This window comes from Maylandia zebra, linkage group LG4, assembly GCF_041146795.1.
Source record: "Maylandia zebra isolate NMK-2024a linkage group LG4, Mzebra_GT3a, whole genome shotgun sequence".
Classification (NCBI taxonomy): Eukaryota; Metazoa; Chordata; class Actinopteri; order Cichliformes; family Cichlidae; genus Maylandia; species Maylandia zebra.
The window spans coordinates 15579434-15605261 of NC_135170.1; the positions used below are offsets into that span (position 1 = coordinate 15579434).

At 39.7% G+C, this 25828-nt stretch overlaps 1 protein-coding gene and 1 long non-coding RNA gene across 3 annotated transcripts in view; one reads left to right on the forward strand and one right to left on the reverse strand.

The window, feature by feature from the left end:
• LOC112434758 (uncharacterized) overlaps positions 1–25828 on the forward strand; it is a 208440-nt gene that overhangs the window by 43545 nt on the left and 139067 nt on the right. The window lies entirely within an intron of this gene.
• The window catches only part of grin2aa (glutamate receptor, ionotropic, N-methyl D-aspartate 2A, a), a 172328-nt gene that overhangs the window by 34027 nt on the left and 112473 nt on the right, over positions 1–25828 (reverse strand). Inside the window, exons 3-5 of the mRNA XM_004560701.3 lie at positions 22719–22885; positions 18095–18523; positions 5248–5362 (exon numbers count right to left, since the gene is read on the reverse strand). Of these exons, the coding sequence (XP_004560758.1) occupies positions 5248–5362; positions 18095–18523; positions 22719–22885 (711 nt within the window). The remainder of the gene's footprint in view (positions 1–5247; positions 5363–18094; positions 18524–22718; positions 22886–25828) is intronic.

Here is a 25828-nt window from a genome sequence, read left to right on the forward strand (position 1 = left end):
ACACACACACACACACACACACACACACACACACACACACACACATTCAAGGGCTATAATAAACCAGTACCTGGATGAATAACAGATAGAGTATGATAAAAGAATAAAGTAAAACCGGGGTCATGGCTTTTACACCAAGCACATTCTCTGTGCCAGTCTCACGGGGAGAGTTATCGTTGTGGCAAGTTGCATTATGGGAGAATGAGTTCCTAATAGCATGGAGAAACCCATTCAGTCATAAAATAGTATCTGTCACTCCTGTCAGACAAAATTATGTCAGGAAAATGGATTCTGCTCTCCCTCTCCTACACCCTACGCTTGCTCCGAATGTGTGCATGCGTGCGGGTGCACGTGCACGCCGCCGTTTGTGCGCGAAAAATGAGGGCATAGAGAAAGAGGATGAAAGAGTGGAAAATCGAAAAGAAACGGAATCCATTAATTTAGACATATTTCTTTAAAGTGAAGCTCTTTCACAAAGGCTCAGAGAATAGCGACGCCTGAATCGAAGACGCATGTGCGTGTTTGTGTGTCGACTTGCATGCACGTGGGCTTTTCTGTGCGTCTGCTCTCCATATTGTGATTCTCCAAGCACAAATCCCATGCTGTCTGTAATAATTATTTTGTGAACTGGCTGCTAACGCCACAGCAGTTCCTGAAGCAGTTTACGCACTCCATCGACTCAGCAGGAATAAAATATAACATCCTGGTTCTGATCGGTAAATACACTTTTCTCGTGCTGTTGATGAAGTCATGCTTTAATGCAGCAAACAATTACAATGCTGTAGACTTTCATAAATAAGAAAAGGGCAATATACAAACAGAAAATGTAATATATTTTGATCAAATAAGAGGTTCATGGATCTAGATTTGGATATGTAGTAAGTAAGGATTATGTTTCCTTGTACATTTGTTGCATCTGTTGAATGAACAGTAGTTTGAAGCAGTTAATATTTTTAGACTTTGATTGTTTCAAAATTAAACAATTAGGAAAAAATGTAACTAGTAAATGGTAACTTTAATTATTTAAATGTTCTATTTACTGTGATTTTAGCTAATTTGTGATGAATGCCTAGTTTTATTTGATCAAATCGCATCAGGCAGAACATGAAAAAGTGAAAGTCATTCACAAAGAACCTGCTTAGCAAGAGTAATAAGGTTATAAATTCAGATTCATATTTGTAGAATGAAATGTAAAATATCTCTTTATAGATGTTGTGTTTTAGACATTTTTTCAAATTCATATTAAGTGAAATAAATATTTTAACACCCTGTGATGAATCGCGTTACTTATATGTGTTAAACTAGTTATGAAGCAATTATAAAGTTATACACTAGTATTCAAGGGGCCAGACATTCTGGACATTTTTAAAGTGCTCTACACCAACAGTTCTCCAGACTTTTTCCACTCATTTTCAGTCCAGACTTTTTACTTGACCATTTTCAGAACAATGTGCTTTTGTTTTTGCCCTATGAATTATTCAAGTAAAGGCACCTAACTCCAGGGATGAACCAATTTTGTGTCTACATTAAGAATTTTACATTTTAGCTTTAAGCACTTTGTTACTTGTAGCCTGTCACGAAAGCAAATAATTTGTCATTTATTTAGTTGAGTCCATGAATGTCAAAGATAACACAGGTTGACGGGCATTAAGTAGTATTTTTACACCAACAAGGTGATTCTTAAAGAACAATTAGTGTAACTTGTTCTTAAAAAATAAAAATTAAAAAATTCAATAAATAAATAAAATTGGAGGAAACTGGAGAAGTGGAGAACAACAGTGACAGGCACAAAACACTGAGTATCTACAGCCATCTATAAAGCATAGTGGAGGTCGTGTCATCATCTGGGGCTTCATTTCAGCCAGTGGTGTTTGGGATATGCAGAAGAATATGCAGAAAATACCTCCTCAGAGACCGGACATCAACATTATTGAAGCAGTGTGGGATCATCTAAAGAAGAGCTTTGAGTGTCCTTTAATAAGCCTGGAGGACCATTCCTGAAGGCTACTTAAAGAAATTACAAGACAGTTGCCTAAGAGTTCAAACTATGAGGAAGAATAAATGTGCTGATACCAAATAATGACATATAAGCTCTTTAAACACAGCTCTCATTCATCCCTTGAATTAGGTGGCTTTTCATGCTTGAATTATTCATAAATCAACAAAAACACTAACACACAACTCCTCTCAAATTGATCAGGTACTGGACTGAAAATGAGAGAAGAAACAGCAAATGTCCAAATAATGTCCATGTACCCATTCAAATCTTTTTTTAGCCTCAGAGTGATTCTTTTCTGTCCCATTCAAATATTTGTCGCCTGGCAAACTGTTCGCTGATGGGCTGTAGTTACATCGTAGGGTTTTAAAAACCTTAAAGAGCTTTGAATAGTCGTAATAAAAACCCAGAGAGGCAATAAGTGATCACTGACTATTTTTAGGGGCTCGTTTAGATTAAATAGAAAAAGATACAAAGCATTAAAACGTGATAAAATGACAACAGCATTAATTAACGCAGCATAGTTTGGACCTTGAAGCAGGGTTAATACATCATCACTTAACAACTGAATTGTTCGAGATCACATGATCCGAGTCTGGCTCCTTGGAAGCAAAATGAGGGGTGACACAAGACAGTACTGCACAAACTGTACTACTGTATATGAATATGGCAAGTCCTTTCTGGTTGGTCCCAAGTTTGCTGATATAATTTCAAACTAAAAGAACCAGTTTAAGATTACTTAATATGCAGAAAACCTAGCTTTTATGTTTTACTTGTAATTAATTTAGCCTAATATTGCTAGTGGGTAAACTGCACTGAGTACACTTTTTTAATTATTTTTTTTCCCCTTAGGACAAACTGATTAGTTGAAAAATTGGAACCATTTTAGTCAACCAAGACTTTGTTTTTTCTTTGTCTAAAGCTCTGACGCAAATCCCCCCCAAAAACTCCATATAAGCTCCATCCTCATTATCTAGGCAAATATACCCCCATGACTTCCTGCAAAATGTGCTTCATTTGAATTAGTTACATAACCCTTAGTAAATAAATAAACCCAAACACCACACGCACATCTAACCACACAAGTGCAATGACTTTAAAGGTAGCTCTTCTCAAAACTTAAAGAAAAAAAAGGAAAAGACACATCATCTAACCAATGTGGCTGTGCGCTGCAGCGAGGAGCAGGTGTGCTCAAAAAAAGGGAACTCATACACATGCTGGTGGCTCATTTATACCTTTCCTTTCCTCCTTTTGCTTCTTTCCTTTTCTCTTTCTCTCTCTTTGGGTCTCCATTTCTTGCAGTCATTTGCTCTCAATATTCCCTCCCATCTGTCTCTGTCTCTTGTTCGTCTTGATACCGTTCCATACAGCACTCCTCTCCCTGTCTCTCCTGTGCCTCAGGGGGACACATTTTATATTTTTAGTGCATATCCATATTTTAGTGCAGTTACTGAATTTTTACCTCTTGATCATCGCAGGTCTCTCTCTGTGTGCCGCTGCTTTCTGGCGCATGGGTGGGACAGCAGCACCAGAGAGAGAAAGTGTGTGTGTGTGTGTGTGTGTGTGTGAGAAAGAGAGGGAGACAGAAAGAGAAAGAAAGAGAGAAGCTCCCAATTATGTTTCCACTTTGGGTCTCGGTGTGTCTCTTGCTTTCTGTTGCTTTCTCTGAACCACAGTACCATGTGGTCCTGATCAATTTCCCAGGCTCTGTATTAAAAACACCACACTCTGCCTCTCCTCTGCACATCAACAAAAGGTATTTTGCATGCATGCCTCTGTGTTTGTGTGTGTGTAGATATGAAATATGAAACAGCTAGTCTCAAAGATCGGGTGGAGACTCTGCAGATTGCGGCAAACTGAACTGCAAACTGTAAGTCACAGACACACACATATACGCATGGGTCTGACTTGAATAACAATTGCATTCGTTGCTGCACAAGTCTCCCGAAAAGTGTTTCTGTCAGTAGCCAGTGTTGACGAGTCAAATTACACACGTGCATGCACGTGAACCCGCGCCACCCTCCGGTATCAGAGGTCTCAGCTGTGTTTTGAGGCCCTATCAGAGGGGAGAAAAACAACACCAGAGTCTACAAATGATCTGAACTGGTGATGAAAGGAAAGGAGGGGAGGTAAGAGAAGATGGAAGAGGACAGATGAGGTAAAGAAGAAGGGAAAGAAGATCAAAGGTGGCAAACAGCCGTAAAGAGGAGAATGAAGAGTGTGAGGAGACACATGCACAGGGAGTGACAAAATCAAATCAATGCAAAGAAAAGAAAATGACCATAAAACTCAAAATTATCCATCTTCCCTTTACAATTCCCTCCAATTCCTCTCTTGTTTCCCCGTCCTTCTCCCAAACTTGTCCTCTCAGTCTCACCCATTCTAACGTATGAGCTATGGGGGCATTAAATATGAGGTATTTAAGTAAGTACCAGGGAGTCAGATGTAGGTATAAAGATACATGACTGCCATTTAAAGTCCATTAAAATGGCACGAATGCTCACCCTTTCATAGTGGCCATTCTTTATAGAAGCCACCTAACATTAACCAGTTACAGCAATCCATAACCTCCTCAGTAAATGAGCTCATTGATCAACTGAGTGCTGTATGATGACACATAGGTGGCATTTTCAATACTGTGCTCGTGCCTGGTTTTGTTTTTGTGTTGCATGTCTCAGCGGTGACCTCTAAGTCAAAGATGGTGGTTGAATGTCATTTTCTTTCATTTTGATTTAAGTCCTACTGAGTGACTTTAGTCAAGCAATTAACATGTTTGCCAAAGATCCCGAGTTTGAGACCCGAAACAGGTACAAATTCTTAGAAGGACTCTGATCCAATATTTAGATCCATCCACTGTTGTGACCCTCCCACAAACAGGGGAGCAACAAAAACAAGCTTTTTCTTCTTTTAATAATGACCTTTTAAGCTTTTAGTCAAGGAGAAAATAAGGACAATTGGAAATGCATATTTATTGAACATGTGGAACAAATCATTATAAATCAAGCCTACCTGTTTTCAGCAACCGTGACAATCTGATGGCGCACCGTTTTACCTAATGCAAGTTTATCATATTGAAATGCTCAGCAAAGCTGAAAACTATGGTGGTCATTAAATAAGGAATCGGGCTGGCTGCCTGGCATCTGGAGCACCGCTAAAATGTCCCTAGAGACATTTTTTTCCCTCCAAACTCATATTCTTTTTCAAAGAAGTGAAAGCTTTTCAGTGCAGGATTCTTAAGATATAGATCCTACCTTCTCCCACTCTCTCTCCTTGTTAAGAACAATGACCACCAGCTTTGGGTTTTCCTGGTAGCCGTCTTCTGTGAAGGACAAGTCTCTGCCATCCCACGTCACATTCATCATGTATCTGAGAATGAAAGGAGCAGAGGATGAGATATAGTGGGGCAAAGGGTGGTCAAAGGGATGGGGGTGGGGGGGGGGGGATGGGGGGGTTATGGGAAAAGCCAGTGAATAACAAAAGAAATGAAATGAGTGATTTTGTGAGAAAAAGAGAAAAGGAAATTGAATTACATTAGCATGTGAAATATTCCATTTGCAATCTACTATTATTATTACCTTTCTGCAATATTCAGGCTCTTGTAGTGAAAGTTATAAAGTCACATTTGATCATTATGGACTGGATTATGATTGTATTTTAGAACTAAAGAAACTGAACAGTCGAAGCATAAATGAGAACCATATGTCATATACACACACTCACACACACACACACACACACACACACACACACATATATATATATATATATATATGTATGGCGGGACGGTATGTGTGCGTGTTCCTCAAACTTGGTGTCCTGGGAATTTGAGGGTTGTGTGCTTTTCCCAGGACTGCACTCTTTTAAATAGAGATCCCTGATGTTGTGCCTGGAATCTGCTGAAGCCACTCTCTGGTTTACAGCTCCTAAAGCTCCACTTTTGACCTCCACTTTTGCTCCAGTTGATCCCTCAGCCCCTGGCCCTTCTCTATTTCCTTGTGCTCCTTCTCTGTGATGTTGCTGTCTGCCGGGGCTGCTACATCTTCTGCTCCTTTTCAACCACCACTATGTCTGGTTGGTTGGCCAGCAGCTGCTTGTCTTTCTGGAACTCAAAATCCCACGGGACCTTAGCCTGGTTGTTCTCAACTATCTTCAGTGGTGTCTCCCATCGGGAATTGGGCAGTTCAAATCCATATGTGGCCCAGATGTTCCTGTATGCTATCCCAGCCACTTGGTAGTGTCTCTCGGTTTATGTTGTTCCATCTTCCATCTTGGTACTATATACTGGACTGTCTCCAAGGCATCTTTGCAAAGCCTCCAATAAAGTCTCTTTCTCCACATTGGGATGTTATTCCAGTTCATTTAACAGCCTGATGTCCTCACTGTAGAGCCTGGTGAGGTGCATCAATGAAGTCTCGCTCTCTCCCAGCATATACCTTAATATCATCCATGTAAGAGAGGGGGCTGTGTCTGGGAGATTGCTGTGGTCTGCTCTTAGGTGCACCATCCACTTGGTGTTGGTGCTCTGTGCCATCTCATTCTCTAAGATTGTCTTCCAGGATTGCTCAGTGTCTGCCATCATAGTATGGTTCCTTTGCAGCTAAGAGTACACCCTAGAGAGCTCTTGTCTGTCTCTCACAAAACCTTCTGGACTTTTGTTAGTGCCCAAACATCATTCCAGATCTCCCTAATTTCCGTTACAGCCTTCTTTTCCACACGGGGGGGGGGGGGGCTTTCTCTATATGTATTTGTCATTTTTGGACCCAAGTATTTCTGTGGCAGTGGCATATACGAGATTATTGCTTTTATTGATACTGGTAGTGGGGATGTTGAGTACGGGTGTGTTCACATTTGCAAGCATTTCCTGTGGTGAGAAAAGAGAAGTCGTGCACTCGGTTGTGTGGCTGCCTTGAGTTTGGCCACAATCATCTTCCTCAGCTAAGTAGATGCATCTATTACTGCAGATGGCTGGGCATTATTTAGTTCAGCTACAAACAGTTTAGTTACTCTCTTCTACCAGGATTGGCTCAGTTAATACATATATACATATATACATATATATATATATATATATATATATATATATATATATATATATATATATACATATATACATATATATATATATATATATATATATATATATATATATATATATATATATAGTCGGTCCATTCTAACACACCACACACGTACACATACACTGTAATGAGTGACCTATATGGCAGGTCACATTAGCTAAGATGGAGGGCAGTGGGAAGATATTCTTGGGTCCACACAGCCTCTACATTAATCATGGCTGTCCTTCCTCACTCTGTCTCCCTCACTCCTTCTGTCAGCGCTCTGGTACAACACGACAGAGATGGCTGCTCTTTTCTTTCACCTTTATTCCATTCTGGGGGGCCAGGCGGGTGAAAGAACTCCTAAATGGAGCACGGACCCACTTGATGTGTCGTTGAAAACTCACAGTGGATTGCTGCAGGTGAGCTCTTTCAAGCTGTGTAGGGCATTGTGCAGTGATGTGCTGAAGGGTAAAAACGGCCAGAAAACTATTAAAACAAGTATTTGTGTGAGTTGGACCAAAAAATAAATAAAAGAAGAAATCTTTTTAACAACCTGCATGTGTAAAACTGTTTATTTTACAATCTTTTATTGGAAAGTGATTGTTTATTTATTTAGGTTCAACTGAATTGTTGGATTAGCTACAGATTTGCAATAGTATCGACACCAGCGGTGACATATTTGCTCCATCCGGTTAACACACAACTCCACACAACACCTTTGCAGATAGGGAGTGTAACACACAGATGCAGCTTCTGGATCAGAAAAATGAAGCCAATCCAGAAGTGCCTAAAAACCTGCATTAAAACCTCTGAAGGCCCCAAGATGATATGAGGTGTCATTGCAAAAAGACTTCCTATGGGCTCGGTCACTAATTTTGGGTTGTAGTACCAACATTTGTAACAAATATTAAATTGTCTGAGGGGCACGTTAACATTAGCCACTGAAATATAGGCAGCATGGCGGCGCAATGGTTAGCATTGTTGTGTTGACTGTTGTCAATCTCAGATCTGTTCGGATAAATGGAAGATAGGTTAATGGATGGGTGTTAACAATTATCTGACAGCTAAATTACCTGTCTATTATGTTACCAATAATGTAGGAGGTATGTTAATAATAAAATAATTTAAGTTAATGTTGTTGCTAGGCAACAAATATGATCAGTCCTATTCATCATAGAATAGAATAGAATTCAACTTTATTGTCATTGCACATGTCACAGGTACAGGGCAACGAAATGCACAGTTTATCAAATTTTAATCTCATCCATCCAGTTCACTAAGACACACCTGAAACCACCAAAACAATCACCAAAGACTGTTTCCAGTACACAGTGCCTGTATGTTTGCCCAGGAAGTCCCAGGATGAAGTGGGAATCTATCTTACCAACTCCTGTCAAAATATAGGGTAAAGTATTGTCCTTTTTTTTGTCTTTATAAAAAATAAAAAAGAATAATACATTTCAATTTTTTTCCATTAGCTCAAAAATGGCACTTATTTTCTGAGTTTAAAATTCTAGTATTAAACAATGTCTTTTTTTATTTACATAAAATCTTGTGTCATTAATGTTGTGCAATACCTATTTTATGTAAAACAAAAAACAAAAAACAAACAAAAAAACAAAAGAAAAAAGAAAAAAGAAAAGCATTTATTACTTTATGGACTAGTAGACATCAGCTATCAGGGGAGTAACATATGTGGGGAAGAAGCAAGAAGACGGTTTAGCAAGCCAGTAATTGAACCAGGGACTTGCTGCTCAAGACATCTAAGCTCATGTAGTATCAGGAGGCCTCCACCATGCAGCTTTCATGCTGCAGATAACAGCAACCACCACATAATCTGCCAGATATGACTGTGACTGCCAATTTACAGCTTAGCTTTTAGTTAATTAAATAGATTTTTATTATTTATGTACTCACTACTATACTAATCTATTTCAGAGGCTAGCAACTAAGAAAAAAAATCAATACGTCACAAGGATGACAAAAGTAATTGTTAAGAGGTAGTTTAATATCTGTGCTTTGGTGGTGACATTTCCTGATACCAACATGCCCCCTTAAATTGCTGCTGATGACACACACACACACACACATGCACGCACGCACGCACGCACGCACACAAACACAACTCAATGCCCAGATGAAATCAGCCAGAGATAAGGGGATTGAGTGGGCTTTGTGATTAAAATTATCTGATTGGCCTGCAAGCAACCAGGTGAGTAGTATTAAGCCATTTGATTGGACACACAGCGCTGCGCTCGACCCAATTATGCGCGACTACCAGGAGAGAATGAGGTGCTGGGAGCAATACCAGAGCCCAGGCTGCTTTTTTTAGATACCAGTCCATTCTACACTTTGAAACCATCTGTGTGAAAAAAGGAAGCACTCTCACGTGTTTAAAGAATGGCTCCTCTACCCCGGCTAAACTTTCTCTTAAAGGTGAAGCTAAAATGAAGCTCGTTTTTGTGATTCTCACAAAAGCTTTTTACTGGGAATCTTGTAGGCTGTTTTCAACGTGATGTGTCAGCACTTCATCATAACTCTGAACCTCTAATGATAGCAATTTAAAAAAGCAAGACACAACAGCTGTGTGTGTGGCTCTGCTGTAAGAGTCATATGTAAAATTAGCCAAGCTGTTATGTTATATATAGACAAATGTGAACATGCTAAACAGGATGAAAAGAAGGAAGGACGGGATTGTGTGTGTATGTTTGCAAGTATATTTGGGCTGACGGCCATCGAACAGGTGGACCTGATAGTGCGTTGCTAGGATACGGACACAGACTTGTGTATGCTGCAAAATGACCCTCAACAACCCCCCCTCCCCCAGAGTAAACATCCCTGCAGACACTCAGGAACACAGGCAATTACCTGGCCAAAGGGGGCAGAATAGGGCAAGGAAGTGGAGAAACAGCAGGGATGATGCAATCCCCCCCAACTCCCACTCCTCAAAACAAAGAAGACTTTAAATATGAGACTGAGGGAAATCATTATCAGAGAACTAAGAGAGAGGAAGAGGAGTAACCCTTGATAGACTCTCATGAAAAATGTATAGAGTTACTTTTAAGCTTTTTTTGGAATGGAGGGGTGTTGTCATGAGTGGAGGTGAGGGTGTTTTTTTTCTGCTGTTACTGCAGCAGAGTTAACAAGACTACAAGTACTCTGCAAGAGAAAAATAAGAGCACACACTGCATTAAAGCTGCAAGTGTTTAATATTCTCAACACTCCTACTGCTGTTTTTCTTAACCGTTTGGTTAATCAGGGAGAAAAAGAACATTAATTGTGTCACCATTAACAACAACAACGACGACGTTCTAAGTAAAATGGTAACATTGTTCCAAGCCCACCGTCCAGGTCGTCTGGATTTTCCGATGACAGCACTGTGCCCTGAACTGCCAAAGTTCTCTTGACAAGGACTAAAACACTCAAAAACAAATGTCTTTTGAGTGGTTCTGGATTGTCTCCCGTGTGATAAGACATTAACTTTTATCTATTTTAGCTTTAATACTGGAACGAGTAGGCTATACAAAGATGGTATGATGAACTATAAAACACTGAACGTGTTCAAGATAGAGACAGGGACCAGTCAGAGCAAGGATGTATACTGTCAGGGTACTTGTGACCTGTGAAGTGCACACACAAGAGATATGCCCTGTGAGAGACAGCGGAGGAAATCTGAAAAAAAGATAAGGGCTGATGATTGAGGGCTTTTAAAAGGACCCAAGGGTGGGTAGTCATTTGAAAACACACACTCAGCCTCAGGTGGCAGGTGTTAAGTCTGACATGAAGAATAGCTACAGGAGGGGAAGTACATGCTATTTAGCATCCACTCCCTTGTGCCAAGATGGGTTTGTATGTGTGTGAATTTTGGCTGCATGAGTTTAGGTGGCATAAAATAATATTATAATGTAAACAATAATACCTGCATCATGAAATGGTTTCTTTTGCTCCGCAAAACAAAATATACGTGTTCATATACTAGCAACATCCGCTGTAGCTGCTGCTTCAAAGTTTCGTGTGCTGTGCATTTAGAGATGCTCTTCTGCATCCTTGGTTGTGACACGTGATTATTTAAGTTACTTTTTTGTTATGTGAGTTGCTCTTTGTCAGCTCAAGGCTCCTCACCTCTGACCTCTGAATACAGTAAGGCAAGGCAAGGCAAGGCAAGTTTATTTGTATAGCACAATTCAACAACAAGGTGATTCAAAGTGCTTTACAGAGACATTAGAAACAAGAACAAATAAAAAGCATGATTTAAAATTGATTAAAACAAGCAAATAAACTAACTAACTAATTAACAAACAAACAAACAAACAAAAAACAGTATATAAAATCAAAACAGATAAAATCAGAACAGTAGATAAAATCAGTAGTTAAATGTAAGTTTTGAAATTGAAGCTTAAAGTGTGGATTTGGTGCTTTATTCAAATGCAGCTGAGAACAGGTGAGTCTTCAACCTGGATTTAAATAAACTGAGTGTTTCAGCTGATCTGAGGCTTTCTGGGAGTTTGTTCCAGATATAAGGAGCATAAAAGCTGAATGCAGCTTCTCCGTGTCTGGTTCTGACTCTGGGAACTGATAAAAGACCGGATCCAGATGACCTGAGGGATCTGGATGGTTCATACTGGGTCAGGAGGTCATTGATGTATTTTGGTCCTAAACCATTCAGAGCTTTATAGACCAGCATCAGAACTTTAAAGTCTATCCTCTGACGGACAGGCAGCCAGTGTAAAGACCTCAGAGCTGGACTGATGTGGTCCACTTTTTTGGTCTTAGTGAGGACTCGAGCAGCAGAGTTCTGAATGAGCTGTAGTTGTCTGACTGATTTTTTAGGTAGACCTGTAAAGATGCTGTTACAGTAATCAAGCCTACTAAAGATGAATGCATGGACTAGTTTTTCCAGGTCCTGTTGAGACATCAGATCTTTTATCCTTGATATATTCTTGAGGTGATAGTAAGCTGACTTTGTTATTGTCTTAATGTGTTTTTCTAAGTTTAGGTCTGCATCCATCACTACACCCAAATTTCTCGCCTGGTTTGTGGTTTTTAGGTGTATAGATTGAAGTTCTCTGGTGACCTGTAATCGCTTTTCTTTGGCGCCAAAGACTATTACCTCAGTTTTGTTTTTGTTTAGCTGGAGAAAATTGTGGCACAACCAGTCATTGATTTCCTCAATGCATTTACCAAGAGCCTGTACAGGGCCTCGGTCTCCTGGTGACATTGTGATATATATTTGTGTGTCATCTGCATAGCTATGATAGTTTATTTTGTTGTTGTTTATAATCTGTGCCAGTGGGAGCATGTAAATGTTAAACAGAGGGGGTCCCAAGATGGAACCTTGGGGAACTCCACATGTGATACTTGTCTGCTCAGATGTGAAGTTACCTATTGATACAAAGTATTTCCTGTTTTCTACGTATGTTTTGAACCAGTTTAGTACAGTTCCTGAAAGACCTGTCCAGTTCTCCAGTCGTTTGAGTAATATGTTGTGGTCAACTGTATCAAATGCTGCACTGAGATCCAGTAAAACTAGGACTGACATTTTTCCACTGTCTGTATTCAGACATATGTCATTAAACACTTTGGTCAGAGCAGTTTCAGTGCTGTGGTTCTGTCTAAAACCTGACTGGAAGGCATCGTAGCAATTATTCTGTTTTAAGAAGTAATTGAGCTGTTGAGAAACTGCTTTTTCAATGATCTTACTTAAAAACGGGAGATTTGAGATCGGCCTGTAGTTGTTCATTTGTGTCTTGTCAAGATTGTCCTTTTTCAGTATAGGTTTGATTACAGCAGTTTTTAGTGATTCTGGAAACACACCTGATAATAAAGAAAAGTTGACGATCTGTAACAGGTCTGACTCTAAAGTCTTTGAGACCTTTTTGAAAAAACTTGTTGGCAGGACATCTAAACAGCAGGAGGAGGAGTTCAGTTGACCTAAGATGTCCTCCAGGTCTTTGCTGTTAATAGGTTGAAACTGTTTCATGGTGTTTAAACAGTTTTTTGGTGGACACAGTACATATCCTGGATCTGCTGTTGATGTACCAACTGCTTGTCTAATTTTTTGGATTTTTTCAGTGAAGAATTTGGCAAAGTCATTGCAGGCCATGGTCGAATGAAGTTCAGCTGCCACTGACACAGGAGGGTTTGTTAGCCTGTCAACTGTAGAAAATAAAGTATTTGTACTTGGTTTCTTCCCATTGCTGTCAACAACCAAGCCACATTCAGATCCTTAAATTACCTTTCTTCCCCATTCTGATGCTCGGGTTAAACTTCAGCAGGTCATCTTGACAATGTCTACATGCTTAAATGCAACAAGCTGCCACGTGATTGGCTGAGAGTTGTGTGAATGAGCAACGGAAAAACATGGGTAGTAAGTAAAACTGATTTTGTTCCTTGTGTCAAACAACTGTTCTGCTCTACAAAGAAGAAGCCAGATGTCCTGTTAAAATATGTGAAAACATCTAAAACATTTTAAAAATTCAGTGCCAAGGAAACATTTATATTTCTTAGAGCAACAAACGACAGGGCAGTCGTTTAGCTGAAGCTAAGTCGATTAGCCTTTCAGTTAAAAGTTAAACTTAAAACCTCTTTTATGTCCTCAGCTTTAAGTACTTCTTTAATGTTGAAAGTTGGGACGACTATACTGTTCGCTTTAATTCTCCAAAACAAAAACAGAAAAAGATGATAACTATCTGAGCTCCACGATCAGCCTGTTGGAAAGCTGATTTTCTCACAGCTCGTTTGAAGTGCACACCCACCGCTGCTTAATGAACACTTCATTTGAAGTATCAGGCACTCGACCTACAATCAGTCTGTTGTTTTAGATCGAAATGGAGAGACGCTTCATAGTCACCTCACACCATCAATGTTTAAGCCATAACCACTGTACTCACACACAGACACACATCTTCTACCTTTGTGTGAAGGTTTATTTGCCTATTTGAAAGCTGATAACAGTGGTGCGAGGCCTAAAACAGCCGTTTTTGTGAATGTGAAAATGCTTAATTATACCTATAAATCATCCACATGTAAATGTAGTAACAACAGCTTTTTTGAGGAACAAATTCAACTACATTCATTTTTTTTACATAGTGTGAAGTCACTAGAATAGCTGACTAAATAAAAGAGGTTTCTTTTTTTAATGTTTTGCCTGCTTATACAGTAATAGTATAAGAGCAGTTTCATTATAGAATCAAATCCACTGTACTGTTTTACTCATTGTTTAGGAATCTTACCCCTAAATACATGATTAGTTCTGAGATCACTTGGTGCATTTCACATCCCACAAGGGACCTGCAAACATTTACATTTACATTTATTAATAGACAAACGCCCATAGGTGTCGTTAGCAAGTGATTATGCGGTAATGTATTATGTATGAGCTGTGGATTGACGGGCATGTTGAGACTCTGGGGCATGACGGTCTCCATTCTCTAAAAAGACAAAAAAACATGTTAGATCTCTAACGCTCTAAAATGATAAATACACTAAACGGTTTTGTACAGCACGCATGAAGAAGAACTACAGGCAAAACCATTTTTTCTGTTGCCATTTGTTCCATGCACACTGACGTTATTTTAAAATAGTTCTCCTAGTGGACATTTATGGAAATTAGTGCAAATATGAAGCTAAATCCTAAAAAATCTAAATAAATAGATTTAAGTTAATCAGTGATGTTGCATTTTTTGCATGTAAAAAAAAAAAAAGAAAAACCCAAGAATATCTGAAGGACATAAATTTATTTGTTTGTTCCTGAATTTAAATGTCTGGAAAATGTTTTTTAAAAATGTTGTTTGTTTGTTTTTTTGTTTTATTTTGGAATATGTATAGAGTGATTAAGAAATATTCAATATTCAAAACCTTTTAAACACTTTAAACTTTTAAACCAGTTTTTATCCAGTTCTCAGATTTATAATTATGAAAATGTACATATTTTAAGAAAAAATGCCTCATTTTATGTGTCTGTAAGTGTCGTACAGAAAAATGCCAGAAAGGACAGGTTACAAAAAATCGCATTGTGTAGCGCTGTTGAGCAAGCGTTCGTCTTTGCACCACTGAAATGACAGCTGCCCCAGGACTAAGTTTGTGTGTGTAATGTGCATCTACGAAAAAAAAAAGTGTTTTCTGAATTTTGACCCCCATATATCACGGCTAGAGCCCGAAATTACCTGTCAGAACAAACTACCGGCACCACGCCTTTTCCACACACACACACACACACACACACACACACACACACACACACACACACACACACACACACACACACACACACACACTAACACACTGATAAATAAGTGCTAAAGTCTTTTAAGGCACACTGTTCTCTACAGGAAGGTGAGCAGCACACTGTAAATCTGTCATGACAGAACATTCTCTTAAGGGGGGATATTTCTCTTGTTTCTAACATGCGCGTGCACGCGCACGAGCACAGGTCCACGCGCTGCATTTTATATGGAGTACAGGTTGTCACTCGGTCTGATTGCTGCACTGGCCAGCGCTCTTAGTTGGTCATTTGTCTCCTGTTTTTATTTAATTTTATTTTTTATTACTTGGCACACCATATTCATCTTGGATATGTCACTGTGGATTTATCATCACAGCTGACACGAGCAAAGTGACTGAGGTAAAACTTCACTAAAGGCCCGAAGCTATAGTAGTATAGTATAGTAGCTATAGTAGTAGCCATTGAGTGAAGGATTTATTTATTTATTTATTTTTTTGTAAATTCAGCAATAACTATTAATAATATTCCCATCAAAACAAGTTACTTTCAATTATGAAATGGTTTCTGGCACACTTAGGGCTGGAAGGAGCATCTGCTTTAAATCTAATTGTTGTGACAAACCACAGTGGAGTCTGAGAGGTGCTCAAGCAAACAAACAATAAATCTCAAGTTGAACACTAGCCAGATGCTCATAAGATAATAATACCATTATTGACATCTTGCTTACAAAAACACACCTCCTGAAAGACTGGGATAAATACTGTGCCTAAAGGAAAATACTGCAATATGTCCCACATACTGTATATTTGCACTTACATCCCATCTGCTCACCTCTCTGTGCGTGCATCTGTGTACTTGCATGTCTGTGAGCTGACCGTGTCTTCATGTCTTCCCTGACAGCTGATGATGGTCCAACAACCCACACTTGCCATTGCCCTGACCTACCTTTAACCAATCGTGTTTTCTCTTGTTCTGGCCTCAGAGCCCTATTGGCTGAGTTCTCTCACCCACTACAGTGCCATCTGTGGACACTGATCACCTGGGTAACAACCTTAGGCAGCAGAGCACGCTGGGAACAACGTCAGCTGGCTCTTGATGTTTGGTGATTCTGTTTGATGCGTCTGTGTTTCCAGACAAAATGAGACATAGATCAGGTTGTAAGTTAAGATGCAATCCGTCCTACTTTAATGACTCCTTCTGCAAATGACCGCTGTTTTGAGCGGAAGCTCGCTAATTGGTGCCAGTCAGCACCAGTAACTACCCTGTTACCTCTGTGACTTTGGGGTTGTTATGGCTCCAGATGAAATTCGGGGTGGCATTTGGAAGGTGTGGGAAGATTCAGACAGAAACATCATCAATAATGATGAAAAGCTGGTAGAGATGTAGGTGCGCAGAGAAGAAAGCTCTGCTGTGACCTAGCCACAAAGAGCCAATTAAAATGCATCATATGGCAGAGTGAACTGACCAAAGGGAATAAAAAAAATCTCAGACTTCAAACTCAAAGCACTAAACCAGTATTATCCCAGCAGAGAAAGAAAATTGGAACTTTAATTTTAAAAGCTGATGTTACACGAAGGGAAAAAACCCATCACCGTGTTACAGCTGAGCAGCTGCTGGGCTCTTTTCCTCATTCTGTTTTTGCACTAAGCCATCCAACCTTCTCTGAGATTCTGTCAAAGCCAAATATTCAAACTTTTGCTCCAATGCCATCATCAGCACATAAGGACATGATGGTTAAATCAGCTGTTTCAAAAAATTCTTATTCTTGTTGGGTTTTAAGAATTCATCCAAGATAAAGAGCAGCGGCGTGATTTCTGTGTCGACTCAAACGCTGGATCACTTACATCAGATGAAATATTATATTGATTTACTGTGTTTGGCAAAATGTTCTGCACACTGCTAAATATCAAACACATCCATATGGCTTCATGTGTAGCTAAATTGTTTCTAAATCGCTCCCCAGACTAACCGTTTTAGTTGCAAGATAAGTAACAGTAGACACAGAGAGGCGAGATTTTTCCTCCCTGGAAATACGTCGTAGAATCAAGTTTTACCCTTTAGACATGCAAATTTTAATTTCACACATCATTATCTTAAAAAAAAATTTACAATATTGGGATGTAAACACAGCTTGCGCAACTGTGTGTGTCCCTCCTTCCTCTGCCAGATGGAAAGCCAGACAGAGCTGGCAAGACCTGCACCATCTCCCACTGGCTGCTGCAGGGTTGAGCTCATGAGAAGGGGGAGTAGAAGAGAGTGAATGAGAGATGGTGGAATAAATGAGAAAAGAACAGAAGGACTCATCAAGGAGCTCTTCAATTCTGGAGAGCACTCATTTGTAGCGGCCTCCCGCTGTTCCCCCCAGTCTCGATTTCTTGCCTGCCCCTGTTTTTTCACTGCCTACATCACAAGCTCCCCTCTCGACTTCCATTCACCTGTTTTTCCTCTCTGTTTTTAACTCCTACACTTCCTCCGTGCTTCTTCCTCTATCTCTCCATCCCTTGCTCTCGTATCCAATAATTGCATCTTTTCTCGAATGGCAATCTTCAGCAGCAACTCGGTGAAAGCTTCTCTCTAATTAGCGAGGATAAGGGTGAAAACAGAAGTTGGAGGGAAAGAGTCATCCATAAAAAATCGCGCATGCTAACTCGGGGACTTTTCAGATGCTTTTAAATTACACAAATCAAAAAAACACCAATATTATTATGCTCCTCTTTCTGTTCTATTAGTGCTCCTCAGACTCACACGTACTTTATTTGTTAATAATCATTAGAGACAAAAGAACAACAACAAAGAAATAAACTCTTTGCTTACTTATGAAGTGCACTGGGAGGCAGCTTGGTTGTCTTCTCCATCTGGCCGTAACAGGACGTCTTGGCTTCAGGGATGTCGCCGTACTCGTCCAACATGGCTGCCGCCGCTGACGTTATGATGCCTATACCGTCGCGAACACGGGCCTCCAGCGGGTAGTCCCAGTCATCGTACGACACCGAGATCATTCCCGACGGGAACGCGTCTGGCGTTATTTCTGGGTTGCCGGTGGTGAGGGATGGCACAATCCAGATGTATCCGAATCCGGTGAGGCCCAGAGAGCGAGCCTCATCCAGGATGTACACCGCCTCATCTTTGGAGCAGTACAGCAGGACCACTGGAGACTGGACTTTCTTCAGCATGATCTGAGAACGGCTGTCTTCCTCCACGGCATCCAGAGTGATGATATTCTGCAGGTCCCAACCCACAAAACTAAAGCAAGGATAACAAGAAGAGGAGTGAAATGTTAATATTTAACTAATAGACTATTAACTTTGCTCAGGTGCTGGCAAGGGCAGTTACAATTATCCATTATAATTAATATCACTGTTAAGTGCGACGTGAATTCTAATAGATGTAAAGTGCTTATTGTCAAAGGGAGAGCACATTAAGCACAATAAATTGAATGAAGCTGGTCCAGTAATGATTCTCAGCTGGTTCCAGCCTACACACAGTTAAAGGACAAGGTGAAAAAACACCGCCCTGATAATAAATATCCAAAGCAACGCCTGTGGCCATTGGGCTAATTGGTGACACTGGTGATAACATAACAGCGAAGTGATCAAAACATAATGCAGCTTCTGTCACCTTTTACACAAAAAAGGGTAATACGTATTGATTTCCCACAGCGCAATCATAGGGCTGCTACTTTATAGTGTCGAAACTGCAGCAAAGGAAAGCAATCATGTAAAATTTCCAAAGATTTTTTTTTTCCTTGTAATTCAGTAGCCAGTTAGCTAAAGTGGTCAGAGTGAGAAATAGCAAGTGCTCATTAAAAAAGATTATGAATTTATAGAGCATCTCTCTCATCCAGTGGGACTGGCTGCTCTTTTTCATAATGTCACGAGTAATAATAATCAGAAGGTCCCAGTACATGCGGCTAAAGACCCGCAGAAACAGAGGGAAACGGCACTTATGATCGCAATTAAAGAACATAATTGTGCGATAAACTGGCGATTTTCTGCGGTATCACAAGTTGACAGCAGTTATGAACAGGCAGAGTGAGGATTAGGGAGTGATGCTCGCATTCACACACACACACACATGCACAAAAACACACACATACACAAGAGAGAGTGAGGAATACAAAGTGTGACACACGATAGGGCAAAGATGGCAGTTAACCATTGTGTAGGACCCTTCAGCAGACAGGTGGTGTAACATGAGAGTGATTTGGGACTTCCTGGCCTCTTCTTGCTTTTCAAAGTGATGACAGGTTACTTGTCCCAGATGACAAAGCTAATAGAGAGAAAATGATCCACATGCAGACAAGTACACACATACACGCCCAAGGAAAAAGACACAGTACATGCTGCTGAATGCTATATTATAAGTAAACAGTAAATAGAAGTTGATAGTCACATCTAATGTTGGGGGGGTTTCTTCAGGATGCTCTTTAATTATGCATCGGTCTCCTTAATTGAAATAGATAACACCATATTCTGTGTTTGAGATGATGGAGAACACACCGGTCTCTATTGGTCCAGCTCATTTACATTCCCATCCAAAAACTCAATGCAAACTCCTTTAATCTGCAGATTACACAGAGAGACCACCTGCCCACCTGCACTCAGCTGAGATGAGAAAATACACGCCCTGGTTTCAACTGTTTAACACTTTGAAAAAAGTAAAAAGAGGCAAAAGAGGTTGTTTTAAAGATAAACATGGGGTTTGTTTAAATTAAAATGTGTTTATATCTTCTGTGTGTATGATTAAGGGACCACGTCTACTATCCATGGTCAAAATAACTGTGATACACCACTCATCTGTTCACTTCCATCAAACATATAATGAAAAAATGGTATATACATGTTTTTAAAACTGAATATAGATCTACATAGTAAAAGATCACCTAATAACTGAACTTCCATTCTGATTACACCTTCATATGTCTCATTGTTTAATCTTAATAAAATGGACCTGATAAAAGTGCATAAAATGAATTTTATAGCCTGGACTAAATCAAATGGCTTCAAAGCCCCTTGCCTTTAAGCATGCTTATCCAGTCATTTATCCAACATTAAACTGTTAATATAGACCCTAAATACATTAAACCTGATGTCATAAGTTAAGGTGTCAAATGATTTAATGTAATATTGATAGTATAAACATTTGGTGATCTCAGCAGTCAATATTTGCTAAATTAGATGTTGTTATCATGAAGTTAAAATGATACAACGCTCTTGTAATATGTTACGTGTCCTCATTTAACCTGTTGGTAGGTTGCTGCTAAGCAGCACGATGACATCATCATCTCTGTTGAAGATAAAAACCTTCTGAGCTCTGAAATGTACCTGTATGCCAAGTTAGCTTGCCTAACTCCTGATCATGTAGGAGGAATTTGGAGACAACCAAACAGACAGGTTTTGTGTAATATAGCTGTAGACATGGGATGGTGTCAAAAAAGGGCATTTGGCATAAAACTCTGCCAAATCAAACGTGTAGAGCTGCTTGCTGTGGTGACCCCTTGTGACAAGGGGGCAGCTAAAAGTAGCACTGAAGTCAAGATCACTTCTTAAAGGCACAAATACAGACACTGGGATTTTAAGTTTCCTTTCTCTCCATATGAATGTATTAAACATGTCTGTCACCTGCTGCCTGTAATTAAACTGCTTTAGTTATCATCAACAAAGCATAGAGTAGGAGAAGCTGTTGAATCCCTGCTGCGTCTGACATTAAGAGTAACTGCTGATGAGAAAGACCTCAGGTGAGCTTGAATATATCACAGGTACAGGCACCAGTCCTTGCCTACATCTCCACAGTGCTGAACATGTATCATTAATATGACCATTTTTGCCCAAAATTATGGCGTGCTGTACTTTCCTCTTTCTCTCCGCTGAAACAAGCACCATCAGTCAGAATGACCTAAAGGTGTGGCAAACAGCCAACCTGCACGCGCAGTAAACCTACTTATCATCCCCATTCACTGAAAGGATGCTTACGAAATTCTTTTAGGCTGGATATTTTTGAAGAGCACAATGGATGTACTTCAATTCATCTAGTCTTCTACTGGTGTAATGTAATTTTGATGTTGTTAATTTTAATACATTGAAAGTGTTTCTAGTTAAAAGACTGAGTTGGCAGGGTTGGTTAATGCTTTGATAATCCTGTAACATGCTGTGTGAGGATTGGGGACACTTAAATGATTAGCAGTGGAAACCCACCTGCTCACTCTTTTAGAGAGAAACAGGTTGAAAAAACGGTCAGGTATTTTTTTTTAATGCCCTGCATTCTGGTAGCACTGCAGTGTGTTGTGTTCTGAGGGAATGCACACTGAGTGGTTGGCTTCTAAACAGCATAAAGTTAAAGTCTAGGCTACTTTATTGCAAATGAGGGGCTTCTGGGTCAACTCAACAGAAACTCCCCCGGAAAACATTTAATCAAGTTACTGATCTAAAATGCAATCAAAATCAGAAACTGCATCCCTTGTTTTAACAAATGTTTTTAGAAAAACATTATGTATGCGTGAGAGAAAGTTTGCATCCACTATTATCATAAAATTAGAAATCATAATTATCGCTATGATTATCATCGTGAGTTCCACTTCTGAAACTTTAATTTAATTAATACCTGCAAACCTTAATGTCATTTAATATTTTGTGTTATGTAACACACTTAACAGCGTTACAAAAACTAAATGGTTGGATAATTGCCACATATCAAAACAAACAGCATAACTGATTTAATGAGCCATTTGATGTTTCAGTGCACTGCCTGCATTCTTTAATCTTTGAGACAAGCAAATGGTCCTGTTATGATAAACCAGGTAGCCCAATAGGCAGCTGACTAGCCAGAAAATACCCAGGTCGGATGTGTGCACTGTGGGCTACTAATCCTGTGAGCCTTCAATAACCATAAATACAGAGTGGCAGTGGCAGACTGGTCCCACAGCCAGTTGTAGGGGGATAACTAACCCTGAGGGTGGGAGGCATTTCCTGTACTATACCCAGCAGCAGCAGTGGAGTTAACAGCCCCAGTTCATGGTGAAAGGATTAAAAACATATAGGGAAAAACAATGCAAGCACGAAGAACAGGCCACTCATCTGTGGAACCAGCTTCCAGTTGTGATTCAGGAGATTGACACGCTCTTTACTTTTAAGATCAGGCTTAAAACTATCATTTTTGCTAGAGCATATAGGGCTGGATCACGTGACCCTGAATCCTCCCTTAGTTACACTGCAATAGGTGTAGGCTGCCCCAACCTGAGCCTGGTTTGCTGGAGGTTTCTTCCTGTTAAAAGGGAGTTTTTCCTACTATCGCCAAAGCGCTTGCTCATAGGGGGTCATATGATTGCTGGGGCTTTCTCTGTTGATTAATTGTAGGGTCTATCTAACAATATGTGATTTGGCGCTGTATAAATAAAATAAAATTGAATTGAACTGAGAACACACCACAGTATTGTTCTAACCTGTTGTCCACAGTAGTTTTCAAGATGTTGATGAATTCCTGGTAGCCTGGGAACTTTGATGTGACAATGGAAAAGATGTGCCAGTCATACTCCTCCATGATGTTCAGCATGAGCAGAGCCTCCTGTTGGATGGAGGCACCAAACTGGAAGAACGTTGACTTCACATCCTAGGAACAAAGAGAAACACAGAGACACAAGATTAGCTGAATATTCATTAGACTATCTGTACTGGGGGTTTTTGTTTTGTTATTTTGGGGGGGCGGTTGCACTTTTCAGATTAGTCCACCACCTATTCGAACTTGGAATAGGTGATGCATCTCGGAAACATCAATCAGCAACAAGGCATTTAAATCTTGGCACAATATGAGTAGACAGACTCTCTCAGTTGCTCACCCACACACATACACACTCAAACATGCATACAGAGATTGAGAGTAATAAGTTTCTTGCAGAGAAAATATATGGATGAGGGCCTCAGAACAATTCAATTAAGACCAGATTGGATTGGTGCGGTACAGACCAGGCTGCAGAACTCTGTGGGCATGGTTCTGAGGAACAAGGGTTGCATTCACTCCAAGTCGCTCATATTCACTCCATTAAACCTGACTGAGAATCATTTGCCATTTAATTCAGCCAAACTCAGACATTAGCTTGGACAGCGCAGACAAGCACAATTATAGATGGACAAATTACTTCTATTCATTTATGCTGTATTTAAAATGACTCATTATAGTGGACTATTAAATGATGTGAAATTAGAGAAAGCAGCGAAGAATTAAAAAGAGTGTAGCATTGCAAAAAGTGTGGACGAGCAAATGTGTTACCTTGTCTTTGGCTGAGTATTGCACGATCTTCGTGCTTTTCTGTTACCTTGAAATGTCAGAGAGTTCACACATACCTTATCTTGACACCACTTGTTCTGTGTCACTTGGTTCTCTTATTATGATTGAGGCAGGGTTGTGTGGAGGTCTCCTCTGTCTGTGTGTGTGTTTGTAAAGCTGCAACCTGACAGCTTGGGGAAAAAAAACAACCTAAAAACCATAAAGGCTAAGAAACAGAACAAAACACTGGGCTCACACCTCAAAATTAATAAATGCGCTGCACACGGTTACACAAACTGACACATAAAGGCACACTTTGCTAGTACACACTGCCCGCGGCCTGCTTCTACCGTAATTTATCCACAGTGTGGCTAAAGTTGAAAAAAAAAAGAAAGTGAAACAGCAACCATAATGCTCTGAGTCACTGCATATTGTAATAGGGCCGAACATTAGCCTCAATCCCATATGCTGCAACAGTCAAGTCTAATCAGTTTTGAAGAGACCTTTAGAGAGACCTAAAAAAGGTCAAAAATCATTCCAAACCCTGCACCCATAAAAAACTATATACAGATGGGCAATTTGCTGTGCCCAAAGAGGTGACTATCATTACAACATGTAATTATCATTTTAACTAAACAAACTGCCATTATTGTTATTATTACTGGGTTTATGGTGGCCTTTGGTAGTGATGATGGCTCAATCGGGTTCTACCATACTCAAGCAGAAGCTGTTGAGTAACTTCTTCAGACGCTGTACTGTTATTCCATTTCATTACTCCCAAATGCATTGTGAATGGAAAACTTATGGTGGCCCTGAGAAGTCAAACTGAACCGCAACATAAGAAAACACCAGCAAAAGAAAAATGCTGCAAAAGCACATGAAAAAAAAAGTTAATTAAAACACAAAGGAAGTAGAAAAAAAATCTGAAAAAACGTGTTTTCGGGGGAGACAATATTGTGACGGACAAGATGTGGAAGTGACAGAAAACCAAACTATTAATATAAGTACTGCACTGAGACAGGCTTAATAGAAGCAGAGGATTCATCTGTGTTGTTAGGGAGAAAAAAATGCAGGTAATGTGTGTTTTAATTGCATAATTCATATAACACTGTAAACATATGTTTGCTATTAGCCACTTGCTGTTAGCTTGTCACTTTGGCAACTCTTCCAACATGTTGTTGTCCCCCAAAAATACTTCTGTTGCGTTTTGTACGTTTTGGGTTTTTTTTCTTTTAGTTTTGGAGTGAGTTTGACCCCTCAGGGCCACCGTAAAACTCACTTAGATGCTTATGCTACTCACTAGCTTACCATAAAATTTCTCTATATTCTCAGGTTGGGACACTGATTACTGTGGCACCGCACCACTTATCTTATTCTGTATTTCAGCCATGACATGTATGAAAGGGTAATGTAAAGGTCCAAATTTCATTTTGTGCTGTTACTAGAAATCCATCACAGTCAGATCTACACTTTGTTCAACCTGATCTCGACTCACTTTGTGTTTTGCTACAATGAGTGAAAATACACAGCTGTGGAAAGTACTCACACACTACTGTACACTTTTCTGGCTCAGATATACACTACACAGCCATATTCATATTCATATATTCACCATTATAATATTTATTTTAACAAATAGCATCCACCTGTAGGCTCTGATCACACTTTCCCAAGAATAAGTATACTACATTTGGCTTCATTTAATAATATTTAAAAGGGTCAAGTAGTCAGACACTTTAACTACAATGACTGATAAGCTGCAGCAGGTTTAGATGTAATTAGTACTCACGTTTTTTCCCCCCTATCAGGAACACGGATTGATTATGTGAGATTTTAATAACTAAATGTATGGAACTAGTCAGCTGCATCAATTAAACATATCAAGTACTTTCTATTCCTATAAGCCTCTCTTCTATTAGGTTACAGGGTATTGGCGTATCACCAATTTCCTGCAGGTAAAGTTGCATTTCTCTACAGGGTAGGTTTTGTACAATATATTGAAAACGCATTGTGAGAATAAAAAGAGACACCAGCAGAAAGCACTGGATGGCTTTTGTAACCATATCGAGCACTGCATGTAATTTCATCGCCTCTGCACAATCTATCGTTTTCTTTTCTACTGTCTTGATAGCCTCCAAATAATGCGGGAATTCACTGTTTGCATTATTTGGGTCAGTGTTGGAGAATGAGAAAACGAGTGAGACTCTTCTCCCTATATCGAGACGCTTGAGTGCTTTTTAATGGTATTGTATCTGTATGTGGGGCTGGCTCACTATACTCAGATTTGAG